The sequence below is a fragment of the Oryctolagus cuniculus genome, chromosome 1 (assembly GCF_051225735.1).
Source record: "Oryctolagus cuniculus isolate XC-2025 breed Fujian yellow rabbit chromosome 1, ASM5122573v1, whole genome shotgun sequence".
NCBI lineage: Eukaryota > Metazoa > Chordata > Mammalia > Lagomorpha > Leporidae > Oryctolagus > Oryctolagus cuniculus.
In genome coordinates, this window is record NC_142867.1 from 185,152,237 (window position 1) to 185,175,641 (window position 23,405).

Genomic DNA, 23,405 nt, shown 5'->3' on the forward strand with positions numbered 1-23,405 from the left:
GTCCTAGCCTGGTGCCTATTACCAGTTCTGTCTTAGTCTAGACCCCACTTCTGAGCTGCTGTAGGTTATCTAGAATACCTGGGTGACTTAATCCTCTTCTGTATCTTCATACATGGTCAGGCAAACACTGTATTTGATGATTAGAAAATGGAGAATCAGAAAGATATGCAATTTGCTATAAGTCATAGAGCCAGAGATTAGGGAGCTTTGTTTTAAGACGTTCCACTTAAGAGGGGGAAGTATGCCTGTAGTCAGCAATGGGCATTTGGCCTAGTGGTTAAGGTACCTGGATTTGATTCCTGGCTCCAGCTCCTGATTCCCGTTCCTTGCCCGCTTAGACCCCGGGAGGCAGCATTGATGGCTTAGTAGCTGGGTCCCTGCCACCCATTTAGGAGACCTGGATTAAGTCCTGGTTCCTGGCTTTGGAGCCAGGAGGAGGCTGTTGTGAACATTTTGGACATGAACTAGTGGATGTGAGTGCTCACATACTGTCGCTCCCCCACTCGCGGAGGAACGACACCGGACGCTGTTTTCTTTCCCCAGTCCTTCCTGGATTTGCTGCCGCTCCCCCGCCTCCGCGGAGGAGCGGCACCGGGGAGCTCTCCAACCGGCTCTCTCCCCCTTTTATAGTCCTCTCCCACCAATCCACGCTCTGCTGCCCGTGTGCTGAGCACGACACTTTCCTCCAAATAGGGGTTGGGTCAGGAATCAGCTAATTAATGAAGCAGCTTTGTAAGATTTGTTTACTCTCTCTCAGCGCCATGTTGTGGGAGATCAGATGCATAGAGTTAGTTTCAGTCCACAGTCTCAGTACCTGTCTCCCGGGCGCCCCGACATGTTGCGGGAGACGGACCCTGCTCCCCACAATATACTGTCCCTTTCTCTGTGCATCTTGAATAAATTTCAAAAATTTTAGTCAATAAATACCTTGTGTATATAATGTAACATAAAGCTTAATATAATGTTTTCTATGTTTTAAAGTAAAAAAAATTCAAAAACAAAGGAAGGAGTACCAAGGCAAAGGGATGGAGATGGAGGAGAGAGGGACAAAGACAGATAATTGGAGGTGTTACTGCCTGGATTTTTGTTGTGGTATAACCGCTGGAGATTTTTTTGTGGCCTTACTTTTGTAATCACAATTGTAACCGGGCTGTTGCTAATACTTGAGTCATGGAAAGCTGAAACCAAGTCAGCACTGGGGTTAAGCACGTGGCACCATTTTATTGGTCAGTCTTTCAAAAAGAGAAAAGCCTCTGTTTATACCAACCCTAACAGTCATTTGACCTGTTTTTCAACCCAGCTGGAACTGCTTTGGGGTTAACAGCCTTTTGGAAGAATGTGGCCAGGGTTTTCCTTCCTTGAGTGCTGAGGCCTCATTTCTGAGCTACTGGCTTCTGTGCCAGCTGGTGTCACTGTTTAGTATGTGATGGAGTAGAAGTAGCAGGCTGGTTTTGGTGGTAGGCATGCAGCTGTGTAAGTGGGACCAGTAAAATTTTCCCAGTGCTGTCCCCACTCTCCCACCTCTGGAAGAGAAAATCAGGTTATTTCCTTTCCCCCACTGGTTTTTCCCTGTTCCTTCCCCTTCTCCATTCTGTAGAAAAAGTGCTGCTGAAACATTTCCCTGTTGACTTCTGACGTGTTTCACCCAGCCTCCTGAGCCCTCAGTGGAGTTGCACCTACATCCCCAAGGGGTTTCCTGGGTCACTCATGAATTCACGTATAGAACTCTGTTATGCACATGGAAGTGATTTGTTCTAAAAACTTCCAGCAAGAAAATTCCTGGGTGACTTGGCACTGGATTGATCTTTTTAGCTTTGTGTGTGTGTGAGTGCGTGTGTGTACTGTAAAAAATGTTTTACCAAAAACTTGAACTAAGATACTTTAGAGCTAATCACAGCCCAAAAAGGAGCAAGTAAGACAAGGTGGCAGAGACAGATTCCCAAAACAGATGGGTGCTTTCTTCAGTAGTACAGGGTATGAGGCTGAAGGCAGGAGTTATTCTTAATTTAGAAACATGGCAGTCAAATGCAAGCATCCTTATTTGGACCCTGAAACTAATAAAGCAGCTGTTTTATAAATATATCATTTTAGGCATCAGGGGAATTTACAAATTCCAAGTCAAAGCCTGGGATCTGTAACCATAGAAAAGCTAACCAGTGACAAGTCTGGCAAAATTGTGGAAATTGTTGAATCAAGGTGATGGGCAGAGGAAGTTCACTATACAAGGATTCTTCAAAAAGTCTGAGGCCGGCGCCGCGGCTCACTAGGCTAATCCTCCCCCTGCGGCGCCGGCACCCCGAGTTCTAGTCCCAGTTGAGGCGCTGGATTCTGTCCCGGTTGCTCCTCTTCCAGTCCAACTCTCTGCTGTAGCCCGGGAAGGCAGTGGAGGATAGCCCAAGTGTTTGGGCACTGCACCCACATGGGAGACCAGGAGGAGGCACCTGGCTCCTGGCTTCAGATTGGCGCAGTACGGTGGCTGTAGCGACCATTTTGGGGGTAAACCAACAGAAGGAAGACCTTTTTCTCTGTCTCTCTCACTGTCTAACTCTGCCTGTCCAAAAAAAAAAAAAAGTCTGAGGAAGATGGAATTCAATATGTTTACTTGGTGTAACTTGGTAAAAATTTTTTAAAATTGTATATATGTATTCACAGAAAATGCATATAATGAAAAAACTATGCATGGATTTCAGAGTTTTTTGCACTACATAAATTTATTCTTTAATTTGGTTATTCCGTGAGCTTTTTACAGTACCCTGCTATGATCTTCTGGATCTACAGAAAAATTTCCACATTGACTTAAGTGTTTTACCTGGCCTCCCTGAGCCCACAGTTGAGTTCTACTACAATCCCAACTGGTTAACCTGCCACAGCTGCCAGACCACTGACACTTTAATCCTGTTGAGTAGCATGATGCCACCAGCCCAAAGCCAGAAAAGCCTAATGCCATCCTGAAACTGCTTTTTATAAACAGTTGCCTTCAGCTGTCCTGGAGTTGTTGCTCTAGATAAGTTGGTTCCCCAGTCCTCAGAGAACAGAAAGGTGGCCTAAAGAAGCAAACAAGAAGATGACCTTGGGGCAGATGTTTGGCACAGCAGTTAAGATGCCCACATCCTAGATTGGAATACCTGGTTTGAGTTGGAGCTGCTCCACTTTCTATCAGCTTCCTGATAATGTGCACCCCAGGAGATGGCTCAAGCACTTGTGTCCCTGCCACGCGTGTGGTAGACCAGATTGAGAAGTCGGCTTCTGACTTCTGCCTGGCCTGGCCCTGACTGTTGGCAAGTAAACCAGCAGATGGAAGATCTCTTTCCCTCTGTGTGTGTGTGTGTCTGCCTTTCATATAAAGTGAAAATAAATATATTTTTAAAAGCAAACAACCTTTTCACTTTATTTTGCAGGACCATGACAAGGCCTCAGACCTTCTATGATGGAAGTCATTCCTGTGCCAGAGGAGTATGCCATATTCCAATGGCTGAGCCATTTTGCCCCAAAACAAGAGAGGTTTGTAGTCTTTCTGGAAGGTGTGCTAGAAAAAATCACAAGGGGTTTGTGGCAGTTTGAAGGTTAGATTCGTTGGCTGAGCTAGTTGTCCCTCATCACCCCAAGTTCACGGTTTTCTGAAGAATCATTTCCCCTTGCTAGTCATGCTTTTGCCACTCTCATTCATCTAAGCAGAAGCTTCAAAGTTGCAACCTGCTTTAATTTTGCTGTCAGGATGCTTATAATTCAGTGTATAATGGAGTATTAGTCCAGTCTACAAGCTGGAGGGAGCTAGATTACTTAGGATCAGATCCCTGCTCTGTAGCTTCATGGCTGTATATTATTGGACAAATTGTTTAACATCTCTGTACTTCAGTGATGCCTTTTGAATAAAGAAGATGATGATAATGTGTACCTTAAAGAACTGTATTGTGGGGAGCAACTCGGACTAGACTAAGTTACTGGAATTAAGACTTATTCTATGCATCTGCTCTCCCACAATATGGCGCTGGGAGAGAAGAAAACAGCTTCTACACAGCTGCCTCCAGTTCAGCCAATAAACTGTAGGACTTGCTCCTGATTGGAGGAGAGCAGTGTACTCGGCGTGTGGGCAGCCGAGTTGGGATTGGCAGAGGAGGACTATAAAGGAGGAGAGAGACGGCATGCACCAGGAACATCTAAGGGGAACATCTAAGGGAACACCTAAGGGAACACCTGTGCAGCCCCCGAGAGAGCCGGCCAGCGGTGTGCCGCTCCCCTGCGGAAGTGGGGAATGTGGCAGGGGGAACCGCCCTTCCACGGAGGTGGAAGGGACAGTAGCCAACCCGGGAAGAACCAGCAGCAAACCCGGGGAGGGCCGAGCAGACAAAAGAACAGCGCGGGGTCCTGTGTCGTTCCTCCACGAAGAGGGGGAGCGACATAATGGTGCCGTGACTCGGATATGAAGCCTAGGCAGGGCTTAGTGTCGTTCCTTCATGAAGAGGGGGAGCGACATAATGGTGCTGTGACTCGGATAGGAAACCTAGGACGGATAGGAAACTTAGGAGGGAAGAAACGGGAAGAAGTGGGAGAATACCAGAGAGAGAGACTAGCAAACAGCCTAGGGAAAAGCCGGACGAAAAAGGTGCCGGAAGAAGCTATTGAAAGCCTAGGCATAGACTCAGATACGGACTACGGGGGGAAGCTGGGAGAAATCTCTAAGGTCGAAAGCGAAAGTGAAAGCTAGAACAAACAGACTTGGATACGGACTGTGGGGAGAAGCCAGGAGAAATGAGGGAGGAATATTGTTGGAAGAAAACTTAGGGAAATATACCGGGTAGAGAAAAATGTTAGGGAAATTGAAGCCGCGGGGGGCAGGCCGAGGCGGAAACGAAAGCCACTTTGGGATTCTCAAGTTAGCCCGGGAATAAGGGGCGAAAAGTTAAAACCAGAAGCGGAAACGTAAGCCTGGTTGGGATCCGTCTGATTAGCCCGGGGAGCAAAGGACGGGAAGCCAGATCGTGGGGCGGAAACGTGAGCTGGGTTGAATTCGCCAGGTTAGCCCGGGGAACTTAGATTGAATACTAGTGGCGGAGACGTGAGCTGGGGCTGTGTGACTCGCGGAGGCTGCCGCGCGCAGAGAGAGCATGCGGGGCACAAGTAGATAGGGAACGCTGGGCTAGTGCAAGACCGCAGAGTGTGCGCGCGAAGCCGAGCCGCGCAGAGCCGCGAAGCCGCGCAGATAAGAGAAGCAGGCTGAAGCGGCTCAGCCGGGAAGCCGCCGAGAAGCAGCCTCGGGGCAGGCGCCAGGAAGCCACGGGGATAAGAGAAACAGAAGTTTAGAAGTAAAATGAGAGAAATAGGAATGTTGGCAGACAGAAGTAAAATGGGAGAAATAGGAATGCCCGGAGATAGAGAAATAGAGAAATAGAAAGGCCTCCCCACAATACTGCAATGAGAAGGCTTGGATTCCGTCTGCCTGATTAGTGAGGCGATGAGCACCTGCGGGCGGCTAGCAGCTTATGCGCCGCAGGTCACCGAAGACAGGCACGTTATCAACACCAATAAGTCACCCCACAACATGGCAATGAGAGAGCTTGGATTCGGTCTGCCTGATTAGGGCGGTAAGCACCAACAGGCGGCTCGACCAGAGTATGAGCTGCAGGTCACCGAAGATAGGCACGAATCAACACCAATAGGCCTCCCCACAATATGGCAATGAGAAGGCTTGGATTCGGTCTGCCTGATTAGTAAGGCGGTAAGCACCAGCAGGCGGCTCGACCAGAGTATGAGCCGCAGGTCACCGAACACAGGCACGCATCAGCGCCTAAAAACCTCCTCACAACATGGCGAAGAGAGGACCCGGATTCGGTTTGCCTGATTGATAAGACTTGTAAGAACCTGTGGCAACTCTAGCAAGTAGAGCAGAGTGTGTGCCGCGGGACACCAAAGACAGGCGCGTATCAACGCCAAAAAATAAAAAGAAAGGGGGATCTGTGGGGAGCAACTCGGACTAGACTAAGTTACTGGAATTAAGACTTATTCTATGCATCTGCTCTCCCACAATATGGCGCTGGGAGAGAAGAAAACAGCTTCTACACAGCTGCCTCCAGTTCAGCCAATAAACTGTAGGACTTGCTCCTGATTGGAGGAGAGCAGCGTACTCGGCGTGTGGGCAGCCGAGTTGGGATTGGCAGAGGAGGACTATAAAGGAGGAGAGAGACGGCATGCACCGGGAACATCTAAGGGGAACATCTAAGGGAACACCTAAGGGAACACCTGTGCAGCCCCCGAGAGAGCCGGCCGGCGGTGTGCCGCTCCCCTGCAGAAGTGGGGAATGTGGCAGGGGGAACCGCCCTTCCACGGAGGTGGAAGGGACAGTAGCCAACCCGGGAAGAACCAGCAGCAAACCCGGGAAGGGCCGAGCAGACAAAAGAACAGCGCGGGGTCCTGTGTCGTTCCTCCACGAAGAGGGGGAGCGACACTGTATGAGGGATAAAAGAGTTAATACTTAAAGTGGTTTGAACCATGTCTGATATGGAACATCCAATGACTGGTCACTGCTTTAATGAATTAAATTATTATTTGACAACCTCAAAATGTTCAGATTGGCTTCTTTTGCCTTTGAGCTGAGTTTGGCCATTACTGTCCAGCCTCTTCTCCTATATTATGGTTAAATCTCAGAATTATGGGGAGCGGGCCCACAAGGTCTGACGGGGCTAAGAGGTATTAAGTCCCAATCTTAGCTCCCAAGGAGTAAAAATGGCCACTGGAAATCAAAGGTCCATTGGTTGGTCCATACATGCTGTGGAGTTTTCCTCATAATAACAGGTTTGAGATGTCAGAATACGCATAAATACCTAAACTTGTTGGTCATTCAGATAATTTTAACATCTACATGTAGAAAGTAGATGATTTCTTTTAACCTTTACATATAGTCCTATGTAATCAGGGGAAATCAGTGTCCTCAAGCTAACACTTTAACCTCATAGTCATCTCAGACAAAAATCTAGACTCCAGAACTGCAGTTTGTAGAGAGCCATTTCAGGCTCTCTTCACCACTGCACATTGATTCTGATTTCGTGAGAGTACACATTTCACTCCTCAAAACGATAGCAAGTTAAGTTTGTATGTGAATATATATAGTGAATATTCCCATATACTTATGGATAGAATGTATCAGGATACTAAGTTTTGCCTCTGAAACACATATCTGTCCAGGTGATAAACATGCTATCCAGGGCAAAATGAAATGTGGATAAAATTCTTCTCTGTTCTAAAATGGGGTCAGCTTGGAAAGAAATAGACTAAGGAGAGAATATACACATCAGCATGTAATTGAGATCTGGTGCTGGGTGGAGTACAGAGACTTAGGGGACTAGAAGCAGAGGTGAGTGAGGAAGTGCAGTATCTATACAGAACACATGGTAGTGTGGCCCTGGGGTGTTTCCAATAATATAATTTAGTCTTCCTTGAAACCAAATTAGCATTAGCCAAACAACCCCACATCAAGATAGAAAATGCTGGGAAAGGAAGTTGGAAGCAAATGGACACAATAAGCCTTCAGAATATTACTTTGTTCTTGCACTTTCAGCATCCACATGGTCTTTCAAATGTGCTGATGAGGAAAGCTTGTCAGGGGGCGAGCAACACCCAGCAGTTGTACCATATCCTACCACTTGGGTTAAAGTCTGCCTGGATATAAAGTGAAGAGTATGTAAATGTTTATATGCAAATAGAGTATCCTAGAAAGTAACCAAAAAACTGGTAGTAGTGATTTCCCTGAGGGAGATGAACTGAGCTTTTTTTTTTTTTTTCCCCCAACAAATAACTGAGCAGTAAGGTAAGTGCTGTATCTTTTTTTTTAAGACTTATTTATTTGAAAGGTAGAGTTACAGAGAGAGAGAAGGTGAGACAGAGATTTTTCCATCTGCTGATGCACCCCCCAGATGGCTGCAACTGCCAGGGCTTTCCCAGGCCAATGCCAGGAACTTCTTCCAGGTCCCTCGTGTGGGTGCAGGGGCCCAGGGATTTGGGCCATCTTCTGCTACTTTCCCAGGCACATTTGCAGGGCGCTGGATTGAAAGTGGAGCATCTGGGACCCAAACTGGTGCCCATATGGGATGCTGGCATTGTAGTCTGGCTTAACCTGCAGTGCTACAGTGCTGGCCCCAAAATGAGTTCTTAGCAACAAAGGGGGCAGAAATTCTTCTCCAGAATAATACCCCTTTGCACTATTTTGGTTCTGTGTCATGTATGGATATTAGTTGTTTTAACAGTGGTGTGACATAAAAATGGTGTCACATCTAGTCATTTTAAGAGGTAATGTTAAACTCATGAAAGTCCTGACACATTGAATATATTTAACCTGGTGATCTAATGTTGCTACTCCCTTTGTGAAAATTGTGGTCGGTTCAGTAGTTCCATTGTGATTACTCAAGATAAGGAAATGAAATCATCTTAGCCTCTAAGCTGGTGCTTGACCCTGCAGTTTGTATTTTCAGCCACCTTAAGGTGGTGTTATCCGTTCTCATGGGAGTGCTAAGTGCTGGTTCAGGTGGGAAGGCCCCCAAGGCCTGTTACTAGCAGTCACACACACCCTCAGTCCTCCTCAGCATCACAGCACTGACCTCCCAGGGGAGGACTTCACATTGTCACCCCTGCTGGCACCCAGTGCTGATCTTCCTTCACACATCTCTAGAAGCACCACTGAACTGCAGCCAAGGCAGGCAGCCTGGTTATTCAGTAACTCGGAAGACATTTAATGAAGCAGCATGACTAGGCTGATTATGTCTTAACTGTGGGGAGCAGCAGGGGTGAGAGGACAGAGAAATGGAGATTTGGACTGTATAAACCTGTACTCTTTAGGAAACAGTGTTGATTAAGTTTGATCTTATTGCTATCACTTATAAGGTAAAAATGACATGCATCAACTGTTCATTATCCATAGCTTGTCATGGTTCTAACTTTGCATCCCATGTGGGCACCAGTTCGAGCCCTGGCTGCTCCAGTTCCAAGCCAGCTCCCTGCTGATGTGCCTGGGAAAGCAGGCCCCTGCACTCAACTGGGGGACCCAGAGGAGACTCCTGGCTCCTGGCTTCGGATTGGCCCAGCTCCAGCCATTGTGGCCTTTTCAGTAGTGAACCAACAGATGAAGAACATCTCTTTCTCTCTCTCTGCCTCTCTGGAACTCTGCCTTTCAAATAAAATAAATAAACCTTTAAAAAAGTTCTTCCCATTTGCCTTGGCATAGTATAACTATTTTTAAGGAAATATTTTAATTTGCTTATTTATGTGGTTAATACATGTGCAGATAAAACTTGGCCTAGATTGGGGCCTTTTCTTGATTTGAGCCACTCATTTTAAATATAGTATCCCAGGAACCTTTGCCAATTACTCTGCAGATATATGTAAAAGCCACCAGTATTAATAATCTTTGGAAGACCAATTTAGCATTTATATAGTGCTTATAGTCCCTGATATAATTCTGTGCTTGAATATACTTGGCTTATTTAATCCTCACAAATATCTGTGTTATCCAGTGTTGTTATTACCATTTTAAAGATAAGAAAACTTGGGACTGGCAAGATGGGGTATCCACTTCCACTCCAGCTTCCTGCTAATGCACCTGGGAAAGCAGCAGAAGGTGGCCTATGTAACTGAGTCCCTGCCACTCATGTTGGACATCCAGATGGAGGTCCAGGCTCCTGTTTAAGGCCTGGCCAGCACTGGCTATTGAGGCCATTTAGGGAGTAAACCAGCACATGAGAGGTCTCTCTCTCTCTTTTTCTCTGCCTCTCTGTGTAACTCTGCCTTTCAAATAAAATAAACAAATCTTTTTTAAAAATGAGAAAATAAGGCATACAGAGGAAACAGACTTTGCAACAGTACCTCAATAAGTTAACAGTTAAGTTGAAAATACTATTTTTAATTAAAAGGGATATTGAAGCGTAGGCTTAGAAAAAAGAAAGGTAATAACTTGGAGATTAGATGTGTAGTATTAAAACACTGGGTAAACTGATCAGACTTTTAAATAATGTTTCTAAAAGACATGGGCTTTCCACTAAAGGATTTCCTAGATGTTTATTACTGGACAGAGAAAATCAGCACAGCCCCAATCGTTTTCATCACATGTCCGTGAAAAAGCAACAGACAGAGGAGAAATCACTTTCTAAACAAAACAAGCTTTTAGATTTTAGAGATGAAAAAAACCAGTACTCATTACCTTCACAGGACCTTGGTAACAGAACTCAGCACACCTCTGATGATCTGAGTGATGGGAGGCACATGAGCTTAGTCTCCTGCAGTGGGCAAGAAGTAAATGAGAGTCCGATGCCTGGTGCGTGGGGAAAGCTCCGCGTTTGCTCTTGTAGCTGTGAGGTAAAGGTGCAAGGGCTGGGAGAGCAGAATCACAAATGGGTAAGGGGCTAGGAAATGCTCTTCTGTAGGTCCTCACTGAGGGACAAGTCACTTAATAATGAAAACTCTCAAGAATTGTTCCACATCAGGAATGAATAAAATATTAAGTTGTACATATGTTTGTGTTTTGAGTTTATGGTTCTTTCTTTTCCAGGTCCTCATAGAGACTGCTAAGAAGCTAGGACTCCGGTGCCACTCAAAGGGGACAATGGTCACAATTGAAGGACCGCGATTTAGCTCCCGGGCAGAAAGCTTCATGTTCCGCACCTGGGGAGCGGATGTTATCAATATGACCACTGTTCCAGAGGTGGTTCTTGCCAAAGAGGCTGGAATTTGCTATGCAAGTATTGCCATGGCAACAGATTATGATTGCTGGAAGGAGCACGAGGAAGCAGTAGGTGGAATTCTGTTTTCAGCATGTAGAGTGGGGGTTTCTGGGTGCCATGAACCATTAAGAGAATGTCTTCACTGTTCTGTTAGTTTCAGAAAGTACCTTTCTATAAGGTTTTAAAGTTAGGTTTATCAGATATTTTCCATAGTTCCCTTTGGAATGTAAGAACAGAGATCTTCATAGGAAAGAAAAAAGTACTATCATCTAAGGATCAACTGTAGACATGTAGATGTTGGGATTCCTATTGAGACCTGGGCCTTATTTCATATATATTTTAATTGTAACTGCCTTGTGCTATGGTACTATTTATTATATTTTGTTTTCAAGGCAAAAAGCTCTCTTCCTGGTAAGTAAAGACTATTTATATCCATTCATTTAACCATCTTGGGATACTGTGCTTGACATAGGAATGTTAACAGACAGACAAGGCCTTATGGGGCCTACATTCTGTTTGAGGAGGTAAAGATTAAGCAGTCTGACATTCCCCTCTCTCCCCTTTCATTCCTTATGTTCTACTTGAAGAAACCAGATCATCTGTTGTGCCATTCATCTGATTTTAAAATAGTGAAAGGGACAGAACCCCAGTTACAGAATTTTAAAGCAAGGAAGAATTTAGGGTAGGCAGCATCGCCAAAGAAGCCCTTACTACCATGCCTGAGAATTGTTTGTTTCACCATCCAATTTCATGTAAAACTTGTTAGATATTCTTGCTGTCTGTCCATGTGTATCGTGATTTGGGTCATGAATGAATACAGTTCTTTTTTTTTTCCATGAGATCTTATCCTAACTTCTCAGTTTTAATAAACTGTTGCTGGATAGTAAGACACCTTTTCTCTGAGATTTGCAAATCCCGCCTTTGTCACAACATAATACCTGGCTCAGCAGCTTCTCGAACCTGAAGAGCAGCTCAGCCTCATGATGTTGACAGTCTGCTTCCAATTAATGGGAAACTCCAGCCCCGCCACTCCCTGAAAGTTGTTTGCTTCCTGCTGGTGGCTTTCTGCTCAGTCTAGAAACATGTCTCCTGCTCTGCAGAACTGCTCATTTTCCTGGTCCAAATGAGATTTGGAAAGCAATCAGAGCTAGTTTATTAAGCAGAGCAGCTATGTTAAGACATAAAGACAAGTAATGTTAAATGTCATAAGGAAGGCACAGATAAAGAGGGCAGCATCTCAGTCAACTACGTGTGTCTTTGTGCTTTAAACCAGACATGCAACCTGGCGTGGCAGGGTTTTAGAATCGCCTAAACCCACCTTCACATTTGAGTTGCTCCATTTACTTGTGATTGTAGGCCTGTTGACTCTTCTGTAAGATGAAACCATGGATTAGAGGAGGGGCTTGGGTTGTTTAATTGTGATTCTGACCTTGCAAGATTACTGGGAGAATTTAACCAAATGATGGGATTAGGACACTCACAGTGCTGGCTCCTGTGAGGGTGGTCATCCCAGGGTGCTACGATGGAGTTGGAGGAGAGCAGTATTAGGGAAGAGTTTGCAAAGAAGATATATCTTGTGTGATTTGAAGTGGACCTTGAACACAGAGAAAGATATTGTGGTTTGAGATCAACAGTAGGGACAAGGAAAAGAGAGGTCGGGGAGAAAAGGTCAGAGTCTACATAGATTTATCATCCCAGGAAAACTGTAAGGAAATGAGTAAATAAATGTAAGGTAACTGTCTCGGCTGTCTCATCCCTCTGCACTGAGTGACTCAGCGTTCAACCTGCCTTTACATGGCCCTGGCTGAGAGTCAGCTGCTCACAGCGTTGTGTTCCCACAGCAGTGGAGAACTTCCCTCTCCTGTGGCGCTCATTGTTTTTCCCAGATACATCTCAGTGTTTGTGGGACGGATTTGGACTTCCTAGGGGAGTAGGAAAAAAAGTTTAATTATCTCTGAATCTGCATTAACAGAATATCCACAGATGTGGTAGCTTTGAGGCAATACAAGTTGACTGCATAGTTCTGGAGGTTGGCTGGGAAGTCCAAGATCAAGGTGCTTGTCCATTGACTGTCAAGTGAGGGCCCACTTTCTCAAAGCTGTCTTCTCACTGGAGCCTCAGACAGGGAAGGGGTGGGGTTCTCTCTAGAACCCCTCTTCTGAGGGCCCTAATCCCATTCATGATGAGGTGCTCTGTCTTCAAGATCTGATCACCTCCAAAATGTTCCTTCTCCATGTACCCTCCCCTTGGGGATTGGTGTTAAACACTGATCTGAATTGGGATGAAAGGAAGACACAAATATTCAGACCATGGCTAGGTTGGAACTCAGAAAAATTATCTGAAAAGCAGCAAAACTGTAAATTGCAATAACATCCTGTACTGTTATTTCTCTAGGTTTCAGTGGACCGAGTCTTAAAGACCCTGAAAGAAAATGCCAATAAAGCCAAAAGTTTGCTCCTCACCACCATACCTCAGATAGGGTCCACAGAATGGTCCGAAACCCTCCATAACCTGAAGGTGAGTGCCCCCAGTCCTCTCAAGCAAACACTTCCCTACCCCCTCAGTTGTCTCTCTTACTTGCATTGCAGCCTTGGCCCATCTGCTTAGGTATTTTATGCTAGCCTGAATGCTTTCAGCAAGTTTCCATGCCATTCACTATCCTTCTTTGTAGTTCTTTTTTTTTTTTTTTCTTTTTTTTGACAGGCAGAGTGGACAGTGAGAGAGAGAGAGAAAGGTCTTCCTTTGCCGTTGGTTCACCCTCCAATGGCCGCTGCGGCCGGCGCACCGCGCTGATCCGATGGCGGGAGCCAGGAGCCAGGTGCTTTTCCTGGTCTCCCATGAGGTGCAGGGCCCAAGCACCTGGGCCATCCTCCACTGCACTCCCTGGCCACAGCAGAGAGCTGGCCTGGAAGAGGGGCAACCAGGACAGAATCCGGCGCCCTGACCGGGACTAGAACCCGGTGTGCTGGTGCTGCAAGGTGGAGGATTAGCCTACTGAGCCACGGCGCTGGCCTACCATTCACTATCCTACTTGTGAAATTGAGTCATCATATTTTGCAGCTGGTAATGCAAGAGCAGTAGAAGTTGCAGTGGAGAGACTTTTATTATCCAGTGAACCAGGTTCTTCACATAGTCTTGCTCTGCAGTAAGATAAGCATAATGGGTGAGGTTGTGTGGACAATAACCTAGGCTAGGGTAACTGAAATTGGCTGCTGAGCTCAGAGAGAGGCATGTTTTTGTTTTTTTTTTGGGGGGGGGGCTTTACATTTTGTGACACCTTGATTAACCACATTAGATAAAGAGTTACCTCAAATTGAACAGATTTTACATTCTCCTAGTATCCAGAGAGGAACATATCTTTTTTGAAAAAAGATTCATTTATTTATTTGAAAATAAGTTAAACAGAAAGAGAGGGAGAGGCAAAGAGAGGTTTTCCATCTGCTGGTTCACTCCCCAATTGGCCGAAACGGCTGGAGCTGCGCCGATCCGAAGCCAGGACTTCTTCCAGGTCACCCACGTGGGTTCAGGGGCCCAAGGACTTGGGCCATCTTCTACTGCTTTCCCAGGTCATAGCAGAGAGCTGGATCGGAAGTGGAGCACTAGGACTCAAACCGGCGCCCATATAGGATGCCGGCACTGCAGGCAGTGGCTTTACTTGCCATGCCCCAGGAGCGTATCTTAATGTGTCCAGAATACAACCTGTACACTTAAGTCTCATGGCAGTAGTTGAATTAGGACTTAGATTGATTTAAAGCATTCTCTACCTGAATTACCACCTAGGAGCGCTGGAATTTTAGTGTGATGAGGACAAGTGATGATAAGTGATTGATACCACTAGTGTGGCAGAGTCATGACTTAATGTTTGCTGATTAACATGGCATAAACGCCACCAGCAGGAAGCCACTTGTAAGTCGGGAAGTGACTTACAAATGGCTCTTGCAAGCTGGTATAAGCAGATTCTAGCACACAACTCCAACTAGGATGTCTCAGCCTTTAGGAGTGACAAAGTACAGGAAGCCCTGTTTAATAGTAATATAACTATGAAGAAAAGAGAAATGAACTCTGAGAATTAGGGAATATCAGTTTAAATTAGAAACAGGTGGCTGTTTTGTTCCATTGTAAAAGCAGTTACTTTGAGCTGCTGATAATGAGTACAAAGCAGTAAGCAGCACGGCTTTAGCATTAAGTCACATGTGGGTTTGCAGGAAATGTGACTCACTTTTGCTGCTGCTGAGCTAGTGTTACCTCCAAGAAGTGATAGAGGTTTTTTGTTGTTGTTGTTGTTTTATGTCTCCCAACTGACCGTAGTCTCTTGAACGTGAATCTCTCAAGCAATTTCAGCTTCATTTCAAATAAAAGCATAGATGGCTTCATTTTAAGTAAAATAGCATGGATGGTAGACTCCAGTGTTCTCCTTTTCTTTCCTGAAGTCTCTGAAATTGTGTATGAAAGTGTGTGGCTTTGCATGTTTGGAGTTTTAAAGAGGTTAATATGTATAGGATTTTCAAAGGGGGATAGAAGATCTAAGGGAGAAAATGAAGAATTGCTGCACTTGACACACTTGAGAATTGTGTTCACTGTTGTATAGCATTAGGGATCACTGTCCTGAGAACCTCTTACTCTGCACTAAGCATTTTCCGTCTTCTAAATACGGAAGTGTATGGCATTCACTCATGCACTAATTAATTAGTGCAGAAACATTTAGTGAGCGCCTAGTGTGTGTCAAGCTGTGGTTTTATAAAGGTACATAAAGACTGCTTGTGATGAAGAAGATCCTATTTTGTTTGGAGCTGCAGACATTTTAAAATTCCAGTGTTTTCTATAATGCAAGAAGGATAAGAGATGGAGGTTGTATAAACAATAATCCAGGCTGGGGGTCAGCATATAAAGTGTTGCTGATGGGTAAAAGTAGTGATTCTCAGAACAAGTCTCTGTGATCAGCAGATCAGCACTCCTTTTATTTAAAAAAAAAAAAAAAAGAATCATTATTTGAAAGGCAGAGTTACAGAGAGAGAGGGAGAAACAGAAATCTTCCTATGTCTCCCCAGATAGCTGCAACAGCCCGGGTTGTGCCAGGCTGAAGCCAGGAGCTTCACATAGGTCTCCCATGTAGATGACAGAGGCCCAAACACTTGGGCCATCTTCTGCTGCTTTTCACAGGCAATTAGCAGGAGCTGGGTTAGAAGTGGAGCAGTCAGGACAGGAACTGGGCTGGTGCCTGTATGGGATGCTGTCACAGGCGACGGCTTTATCCACTACACCCGAATGCCAGCCCCGTGATCAGCATTCTTCATTTCACAGGAGAGGGCAGTGAGGAACCAAGAGTGAAGAGTTGTACCTAAAGCCCTACATCCACACAGTGATTTATGAATGTTGGTGAATTTGAGAACTATCTGGAGGATTTCTTGAAAGTGTGTAGCCAAGGGCCAATGCTGTGGCATAGTAAGCTAACCTCCACCTGCAGTACCGGCATTCCATTTGGGTGCCAGTTTGTGTCCCAGCTGCTCTTTTTCCAACCCAGCTCTTTGCTGTGGCCTGGGAAAGCAGTAGAAGATGGCCCAAGTGCCTGGGCTCTTGTACCTGCATGGGAGACCTGGAAGAAGCACCAGGCTCCAGGCTTCAGATTGGCTCAGCTTCGACCATTGCAGCCATTTGAGTAGTGAGCCAGCAGATGAAAGACCTCTGTCTGTAACTCTGCCTCTCAAATAAATAACTAAAATCTTTAAATAAAAAAAAAAGAAAGTAGGTGTGTGTCCAGTGAATCCATAAAACAAAAGTCTGTTTTGTTTTTGTTTTTAATCTGGTCTTAAACAGGATCTCCAGGTAATTAGCCTACAGTACTTGTCATCTGTACCTGCTTTTTTCTTTTCAGAATATGGCCCAGTTTTCTGTTTTATTACCAAGACATTAAAATAGCACGCTGCCTAGAAAAAAGGTGACTTTCTAGTTCCTGTCGTTGTGGAAATTGCTGCTTCACTTGGGAAAAAAAAATTCCTGAGAAAGACATGCAGCTTTCATGCACTTGCCTGGGAGAGAAAAACACGTGTAGGAAAGAGTACACTGCAGATGCTCAAGACTCCTCCTAGAAGACCTGGACTACTGCAAAACATGGGAGCAAAAGCAAGTGCCCCGTCCACATGTGGGTAAAAATCGTACATTTTAGAATTAAACAAGATACTATTCTTCCCTCCGCCTATTAAATTTGCCGCAGTAAAGGCCGGGAAGTAATAACTGGTTTCCTATGTTGCCAAAGACGGTGAAGAAGAAATGGGACTCTGGCTACTTATTGATGTGACTGTAAATTGGTGCAATCTTTGGAGGGCAGTTTGGTAAAATGTATCAACAGGCTCAAAAATATATAAGCATTTTATTTTGTGCATTCTCTTAGGAATTTCTCTTTGAGAAATTATCATATACATATATAAAAAAGAATTTTAATAGGATTAGTGATAGCAGATTTTCAAAACAATATGAATATCCAGCAGTTGGAGATAAGTTGTGGTTTAACTGTGAAGCAGTCAACTGAAAATCATGTTTTCACATAATATTTGATATCTAAAAGAAATGACCATTCTATAATATAAAGTGAAAAACTATGTAAGCATTTTACAGTACTTGTTTTAAAATGCCATGTTAATGTACAGAAAGACTAGAAGTATACAAAATCTTTTATTGTATTTGGGGGAGGAGATACTGGGTAATTTTTATTTTCTTTGAATCTTTCTGTATCCTCACGGTTTCCTACAATGAGTATAATCAAATAATAAAGTTGTAAAAAATAAAAATGCACTTAGTCCAATTCTTAAAAACATTGTTGATGATAATAAAGTGAAATTTAAGATGGTAACATTAAGAGGAGCGTTGTTTCAGGAAGTTACATCTATTCTTTTCAAAAAAGAGGATCACTGATGACTCTACAGTAAGAACAATACTGGGGCTTGCAACAGCTTCCTGAGAAAGCTGTGTGTTTACTACTGAGGTCTATAAGGTAAAAGTATTTAAAAGATTAAATATACACCTAGTGTATCAGATATTTTTTAAATTATTTGATTCTGTTTCTACTCCTTTTTATGTGTTGATGCATTATTTTACATGAGTTGGCAATTTTTGTTTCTTAATAAAAAAGTGGAAGCTTGCCTCTTATTTTTTTCATTGTTAATTGTATAGGAATGCTTCTTGTTTTTTTGTAAGTTTCCTATCATGAAATCTTTCACCTCAGAATTCTTTTTGCTATGGTCTGTTACAACCTACTTTAGGATCAGGTTAGAGGATCTTTGTTTTAAAGACTCTGTGAAGTCAAGGTATTTGTGACATTCACTTTGGGGTACTAAGCTACTGATTATAAACAATAAAATCAGTTAATCTCCATCATTAATATTGAGCCATTTGAGTTACATGTGACTGTGACTCTTGGAATCCCTGATCCTGTAGTTTCAACTCTTGTTACACATTAGGGATCCATGGAGAAGTTAATGGATCTAAAACCAACAGTTCTCTAACTCACCCATGATTATTCTCACTACACTATAATGTAGACATACCTTACTTTCCCTCATTCTTAGTAGGTGTCAGAGAATGTCAGGGCAAAAACATGTGGACATTTTTATTGCTGCCTTCAGGAAACAGTTCTCTCCAACTTGCGAATGCACTTTTCTTGATCCCATAGCTTTTTTTAAAAAAAAAATTATTTATTTGAGAGGTAGAGTCACAGACAGAGGAAGAAACAGAGAAGAAGGTCTTCCATCTGCTGGTTCATTCTCCAAATGGCTGCAACGGCTGGGGCTAGGCTAATCTGAAGCCAGGAACCTGGAGCTTCTTCCGGGTCTCCCACAGAGGTGCAGGGGCCCAAGCACTTGGGCCATCTTCTACTACGTTCCCAGGGCTGAATTGATAGTGGAACAGCCAGGACACAAACCTGTGCACATATGGGATGCCAACACCACAGGCGGAAGCTTAGTCTTACACCACAGAGCCAGCCCCAGATCCAGTAGCTCTTTGTAGCAACTTCCTGTTTTCTTTGACCCCATTCATTCCATGTACAAAGCCAATATAATTTCTCTCATATATCATGCTTGAGGACATTGTTCAACACTCCCAGGAGCACTTCTTTCTCACTGCTCTTACACTGTACAGTTTCTTTTTATTTGAAAGTTGTAGTGACAGGAGAGATCTTCATCTGCTAGTTCCCTTCCCAAATGGCTACAATAACCAGGGCAGGACCCTTCTGAGGTGCATTAGCAGGAAACGGGATCAGAAGTGGATCAGCTGAGACTCAAATTGGCACTCCAGTATGTGATGCCTGCATCACAAGTGGCTACAACACTGACCCCACACAGATTTTTTTCTTCAGAAGTAAGTGAATACCAAGGTCAGTGTTAAAGGAATCAATGATAAAACTACTACTTCAAACAGTACTTTATACTTTGTGTATCTGTGTGGGTGCAAACTTGCAATCTTTACTTAATATATACTAAGTTGATCTTCTGTATATAAAGATAATTGAAAATGAATCTTGATGAAGAATGGGATGGGAGAGGGAGTGGGAGATGGGATGGTGGTGGGTGGGAGGGAGCTTATGGAGGGGAAAAGCCACTATAATCCAAAAGTTGTACTTTGGAAATTTATATTTATTAAATAAAAGTTGGAAAAAAAGTTTCCTCAATGGCTGATGGGCTTAATGGGAAAGCTGTAGCCCAGTGTTGCCTAATGATTAGTGGCCCTTTCATGATCAGTTTTACTCTAGTTACTGGATCATTTCTCTCAGCACACAAATATATTCTATTTTTCCCATTAAAATTCTTGCTCCAAATCCTGTGTGATGTCTCATTTACCAGTCACTGAAATTAAACCCTTTGGGAAGTTATCTGTTTTCCCTGTCTCCAACTCCTTTTCCCTATTCTTTCTTCAGCCCACTCCTATTCAGGTGTTAACACCGAAACTCCAGCACTACCTCTGTACTACTGCAGTATTCAGTTGCTAGACTTGAACCTTCTTTTGCAATCAGCAGCATTTGACATACTGGATCCCTCTCTCCTTCTGGAGGAACTTTGTTCGCTTGACTCCACACTGTTGATTTTCCTTCTGGCTCAAAGGTTCTTCCTTTGGCTGGTTCCTGGCCTTCTTTCTTTCTTTCTTTCTTTCTTTTTTTTCTTCTTTTTTAAAGATTTATTTATTTGAAAGGCAGAGTTACATAGAGGCAGAGAAAGAGAGAGAGCGGTCTTCCATCTGCTGGTTCACTCCCCAAATGGCTACAATGGCTAGAGCTGAGCCAATCAGGAGCCAAGAGCTTCTTCCGGGTCTCCCATGTGGCTGCAGGGGCACAAGGACTTGGGCCATCTAATATTGCTTTCCCAGGCCATAGCATTGAGTTGGATCAGAAGTGGAGCAGCCAGGACTTGAACCGGCGCCCATGTGGGATGCCAGCACTGCAGGCAGTAGCTTTACCCTCTACACCACAGCACTGGCCCCCTTCCTATTTCTTGAACATTGCCCAGAAGCTTGATAGTTGGACATCTCCAGTGTAACTCACTTCTTGGTGATCACTTCTTCCCTACACCTGCTATCCCCACATGGCCATATCAATTGCTGGCAGTCGCATTCTTACAGTTCCTCAGACCAAAACTTGACGTCATCCTTGACTCTTCAAAATTCACATTCAAACCAGGAAATTTATTCATTCTACCGTCAGAGCATACCAAGAAACTATTTGTCAGCTTAGCTGACTGCCTCCACCATAGTCAGCCACCTGTATCTCTCATGTGGATATTATTATTATTATTATTATTATTTTTTTGACAGGCAGAGTGGACAGTGAGAGAGAGAGAAAGGTCTTCCTTTTCCGTTGGTTCACCCCAACAATGGCCACTGTGGCCGGCGCTCTGCGGCCAGCACACTGCACTGATCCGAAGCCAGGAGCCAGATGCTTCTCCTGGTCTCCCATGCGGGTGCAGGGCCCACAGACTTGGGCCATCCTCCACTGCACTCCCGGGCCACAGCAGAGCTGGACTGGAAGAGGAGCAACCAGGACAGACTCCGGCGCCCCGACTGGGACTAGAACCCGGAGTGCCGGTGCCGCAGGTGGAGGATTAGCCCATTGAGCCACGGCACCGGCCATGTGAATCTTCTAACAGGTCTTCCTGCCCTTACTCGCTCCTTACAGCAACTCAGGAGCCAGAATGGTTCTTTTGAAACTTAAGTCAATCCTCTGCTCAAATAGCCTATGAATCCCTATGTGTTCTGCACTTGCCCTACATTCCTCTGACTTCTCTCATCACCTTCTCCCTCAACTGCTCCAGCCCCAATGACCTTGTTTTCCCTAGAACATGTCAATCCCTCTCCTCCTTTAACACTACAATATTTGATTTATACTTGGTTTTCTTTCCCTAAGTACCCCCACCTCATTCCATCACCTCCTTCAAATCTTTGCTTGAAAATCACCTTTATGAGTCAATCCTAACCATCTTATGTTAATGGTGGGAATACCCTGTGCCACGCCTAAGGCTCCACATAATTCTTACCTGGCTCAATATTTTTTTAAATCCTCACAGCTGTTAATACCTCTCAACCTACTCTAGTATTTGTGCTTATTGTTTGTTGTCTTGCCTCCCATGCTAAAAGGTAAATGGTATGAGTGCAGGAATTGTTTTCCCTGATGCATGTCTCAAATGACCAGAATCCAGCTGAATACTCAGGCTTCTGGCCAGTACTATTTTGGATGGGCAGCTTTCCAATACACAAAGCTTGGAAAGTCATTCATGCTTTGGCTTACTCCAGCCTCTCTTTTCATCCCCATGCCTCTGGGCCAATACATAATTTTTAATTTCCTAGGAGCAACATCTTAAAAGTAAATCAAAAGGGTTGGCATTGTGGTGTAGAGTAAACCCACACCATCATCCCATATAGGCAACAGTTTGATTCCTGCTTCCCTCTGCCTCTCTCTCTTCCTTTCAAAATAAATATAAACCTCAAAAAATTGTTATATACAACCTTACTTATCACTGATGCACTACATCCTGGATAATTAAGAGTATGGTATATTTTCCCCTTTTGTAAAGAGCATCCTTGAATAGTCAAAGTGGTAAATAGCTTAATTATAAAACTGTTTCCAAGATCTATGTAGTTTACAGCAAAATTAACAACTTTTTTCTCCCTCCGGGTTGGAGGAAAAATTGAGTGGGAAAAGGTATTACAAATAGAGAAGAGCTTTGCCTCCTTGCATTTGTTTTATGACCATACTTCGTTCGTTTTCCTTCCTTCCTTCCTTCCTTCCTTCCTTCCTTCCTTCCTTCCTTCCTTCCTTCCTTCCTTCCTTCCTTCCTTCCTCTCTCTCTCTCTCTCTCTCTCTCTCTCTCTCTCTCTTTCTTTCTTTCTTTCTTTCTTTCTTTCTTTTTTCAGTTTATTTACTTGAAGGTCAGAGTTACAAGGAGAGAGGAGAGGAGAGAAAGATCTTTCATCCACTGATTCACTCCCTAGATGGCTGTAATGGCTGGACTTGGGCTAGGCTGAAACCAGGAGCCAGAAGCTTCATCAGGGTCTCCCGCATGGGTAGCATACTTGGGCCATCTTCCACTGCTTTTCCCAGGCCATTAGCAGGGAGCTAGATCAGCAGTGCAGCAGCCATGATGCAAACTGGTGCCCATATGGGATGTGGTGTCTCAGGCAGCAGCTTTACCCACTGTAACACAATGCCGCCCCAACCATAGTTCTAATAATACCCACATGAGTGGATGTGAGGCTGAAGTCCAGATCTCTGTAATTCAATTCATGATAAAGGTGGTGGTGTCTTGGCAGAAACCAAGAGTCCAGGTTTTCCAACAAAAGAATATGTTTACAAATACTGTGCTGGTACCTTAATGTTACTAGAGCCCTCTTCCTGTTCTTCCCTGTTTTCCCTCTCCGTGCCCCCTTGTTACCTGAGCAGAGGTGGAGATTAGTCAGGGTGTGATACATTTGAAAAAGTACCTAAGGTGGGAGGAAACAGGGATTCTGGGTATTGAATTTGAGTTGCCCCCCCCCCAAAAAAAAATCCCATAAAATGTATTTTAGTGACAGTTGTTTACAACTTTCTGTTCATTTTGTCATGTAATTTGTCCTCTCAAAGAGACTGTAGATTTCTGTAAATTGCAGAGGGATTAAGAAGCCACTCCCAAGATCCTGACACATGCCCTGCATCTAATGAGCAGCTGCTATGGCCTGAGTGTATCTTCCCAAAATTCATTTATAGAAATCTAATCCCCAAGCAATAGTATCAAGAGGTGTGGCCTGTGGGAGGTATTTAGTTTCGAGGGTGCCTGCTTCGTGAATGAGGTTAGCACTCATAAAAGAGGCCCACAGAAATTGCTTTTCCCTTCCACTATTTACAAGCACAAATAGAAGATGCCACCTGGGAAGCAGGGAGTGTGTTCTCACCAGACACCGAACCTGCTGGTGCCTGGATCTTGGACTTTCCAGCCTCCAGAACCATGAGTACAAATTTCATTTGTTTTTAAGTAACCCAAGCTGAGATGCTGTAACAGCCCAAAAGGGACTGAGCAGCCAATGAAAAGTTGTTCATTTTACTCCAATCAGTGTAAACTGAACAGCCATGGAAATTGAAAACTACTCATACAACACCTTAAGGAAATGATTTTTTAAGTACAAACATCAAAATGTTTAAGCATTTCAGAAATCCGCATGTAACTGGAGAAGGGACACATGCCTGAT

The 23,405-nt window shown here is 44.2% G+C and overlaps 1 protein-coding gene across 2 annotated transcripts in view; it reads left to right on the top strand.

The window, feature by feature from the left end:
• MTAP (methylthioadenosine phosphorylase) overlaps positions 1–17,488 on the top strand; it is a 54,846-nt gene extending 37,358 nt beyond the window's left edge. For both annotated transcript variants that reach the window (XM_002707965.6, XM_089317832.1), the window contains exons 5-8: positions 3,399–3,501; positions 10,532–10,771; positions 13,098–13,220; positions 16,576–17,488. In XM_002707965.6, coding sequence (XP_002708011.1) covers positions 3,399–3,501; positions 10,532–10,771; positions 13,098–13,220; positions 16,576–16,614 — 505 coding nt within the window. In that variant the 3' untranslated portion in view covers positions 16,615–17,488. The remainder of the gene's footprint in view (positions 1–3,398; positions 3,502–10,531; positions 10,772–13,097; positions 13,221–16,575) is intronic.
• Positions 17,489–23,405: the final 5,917 nt, after the last annotated feature.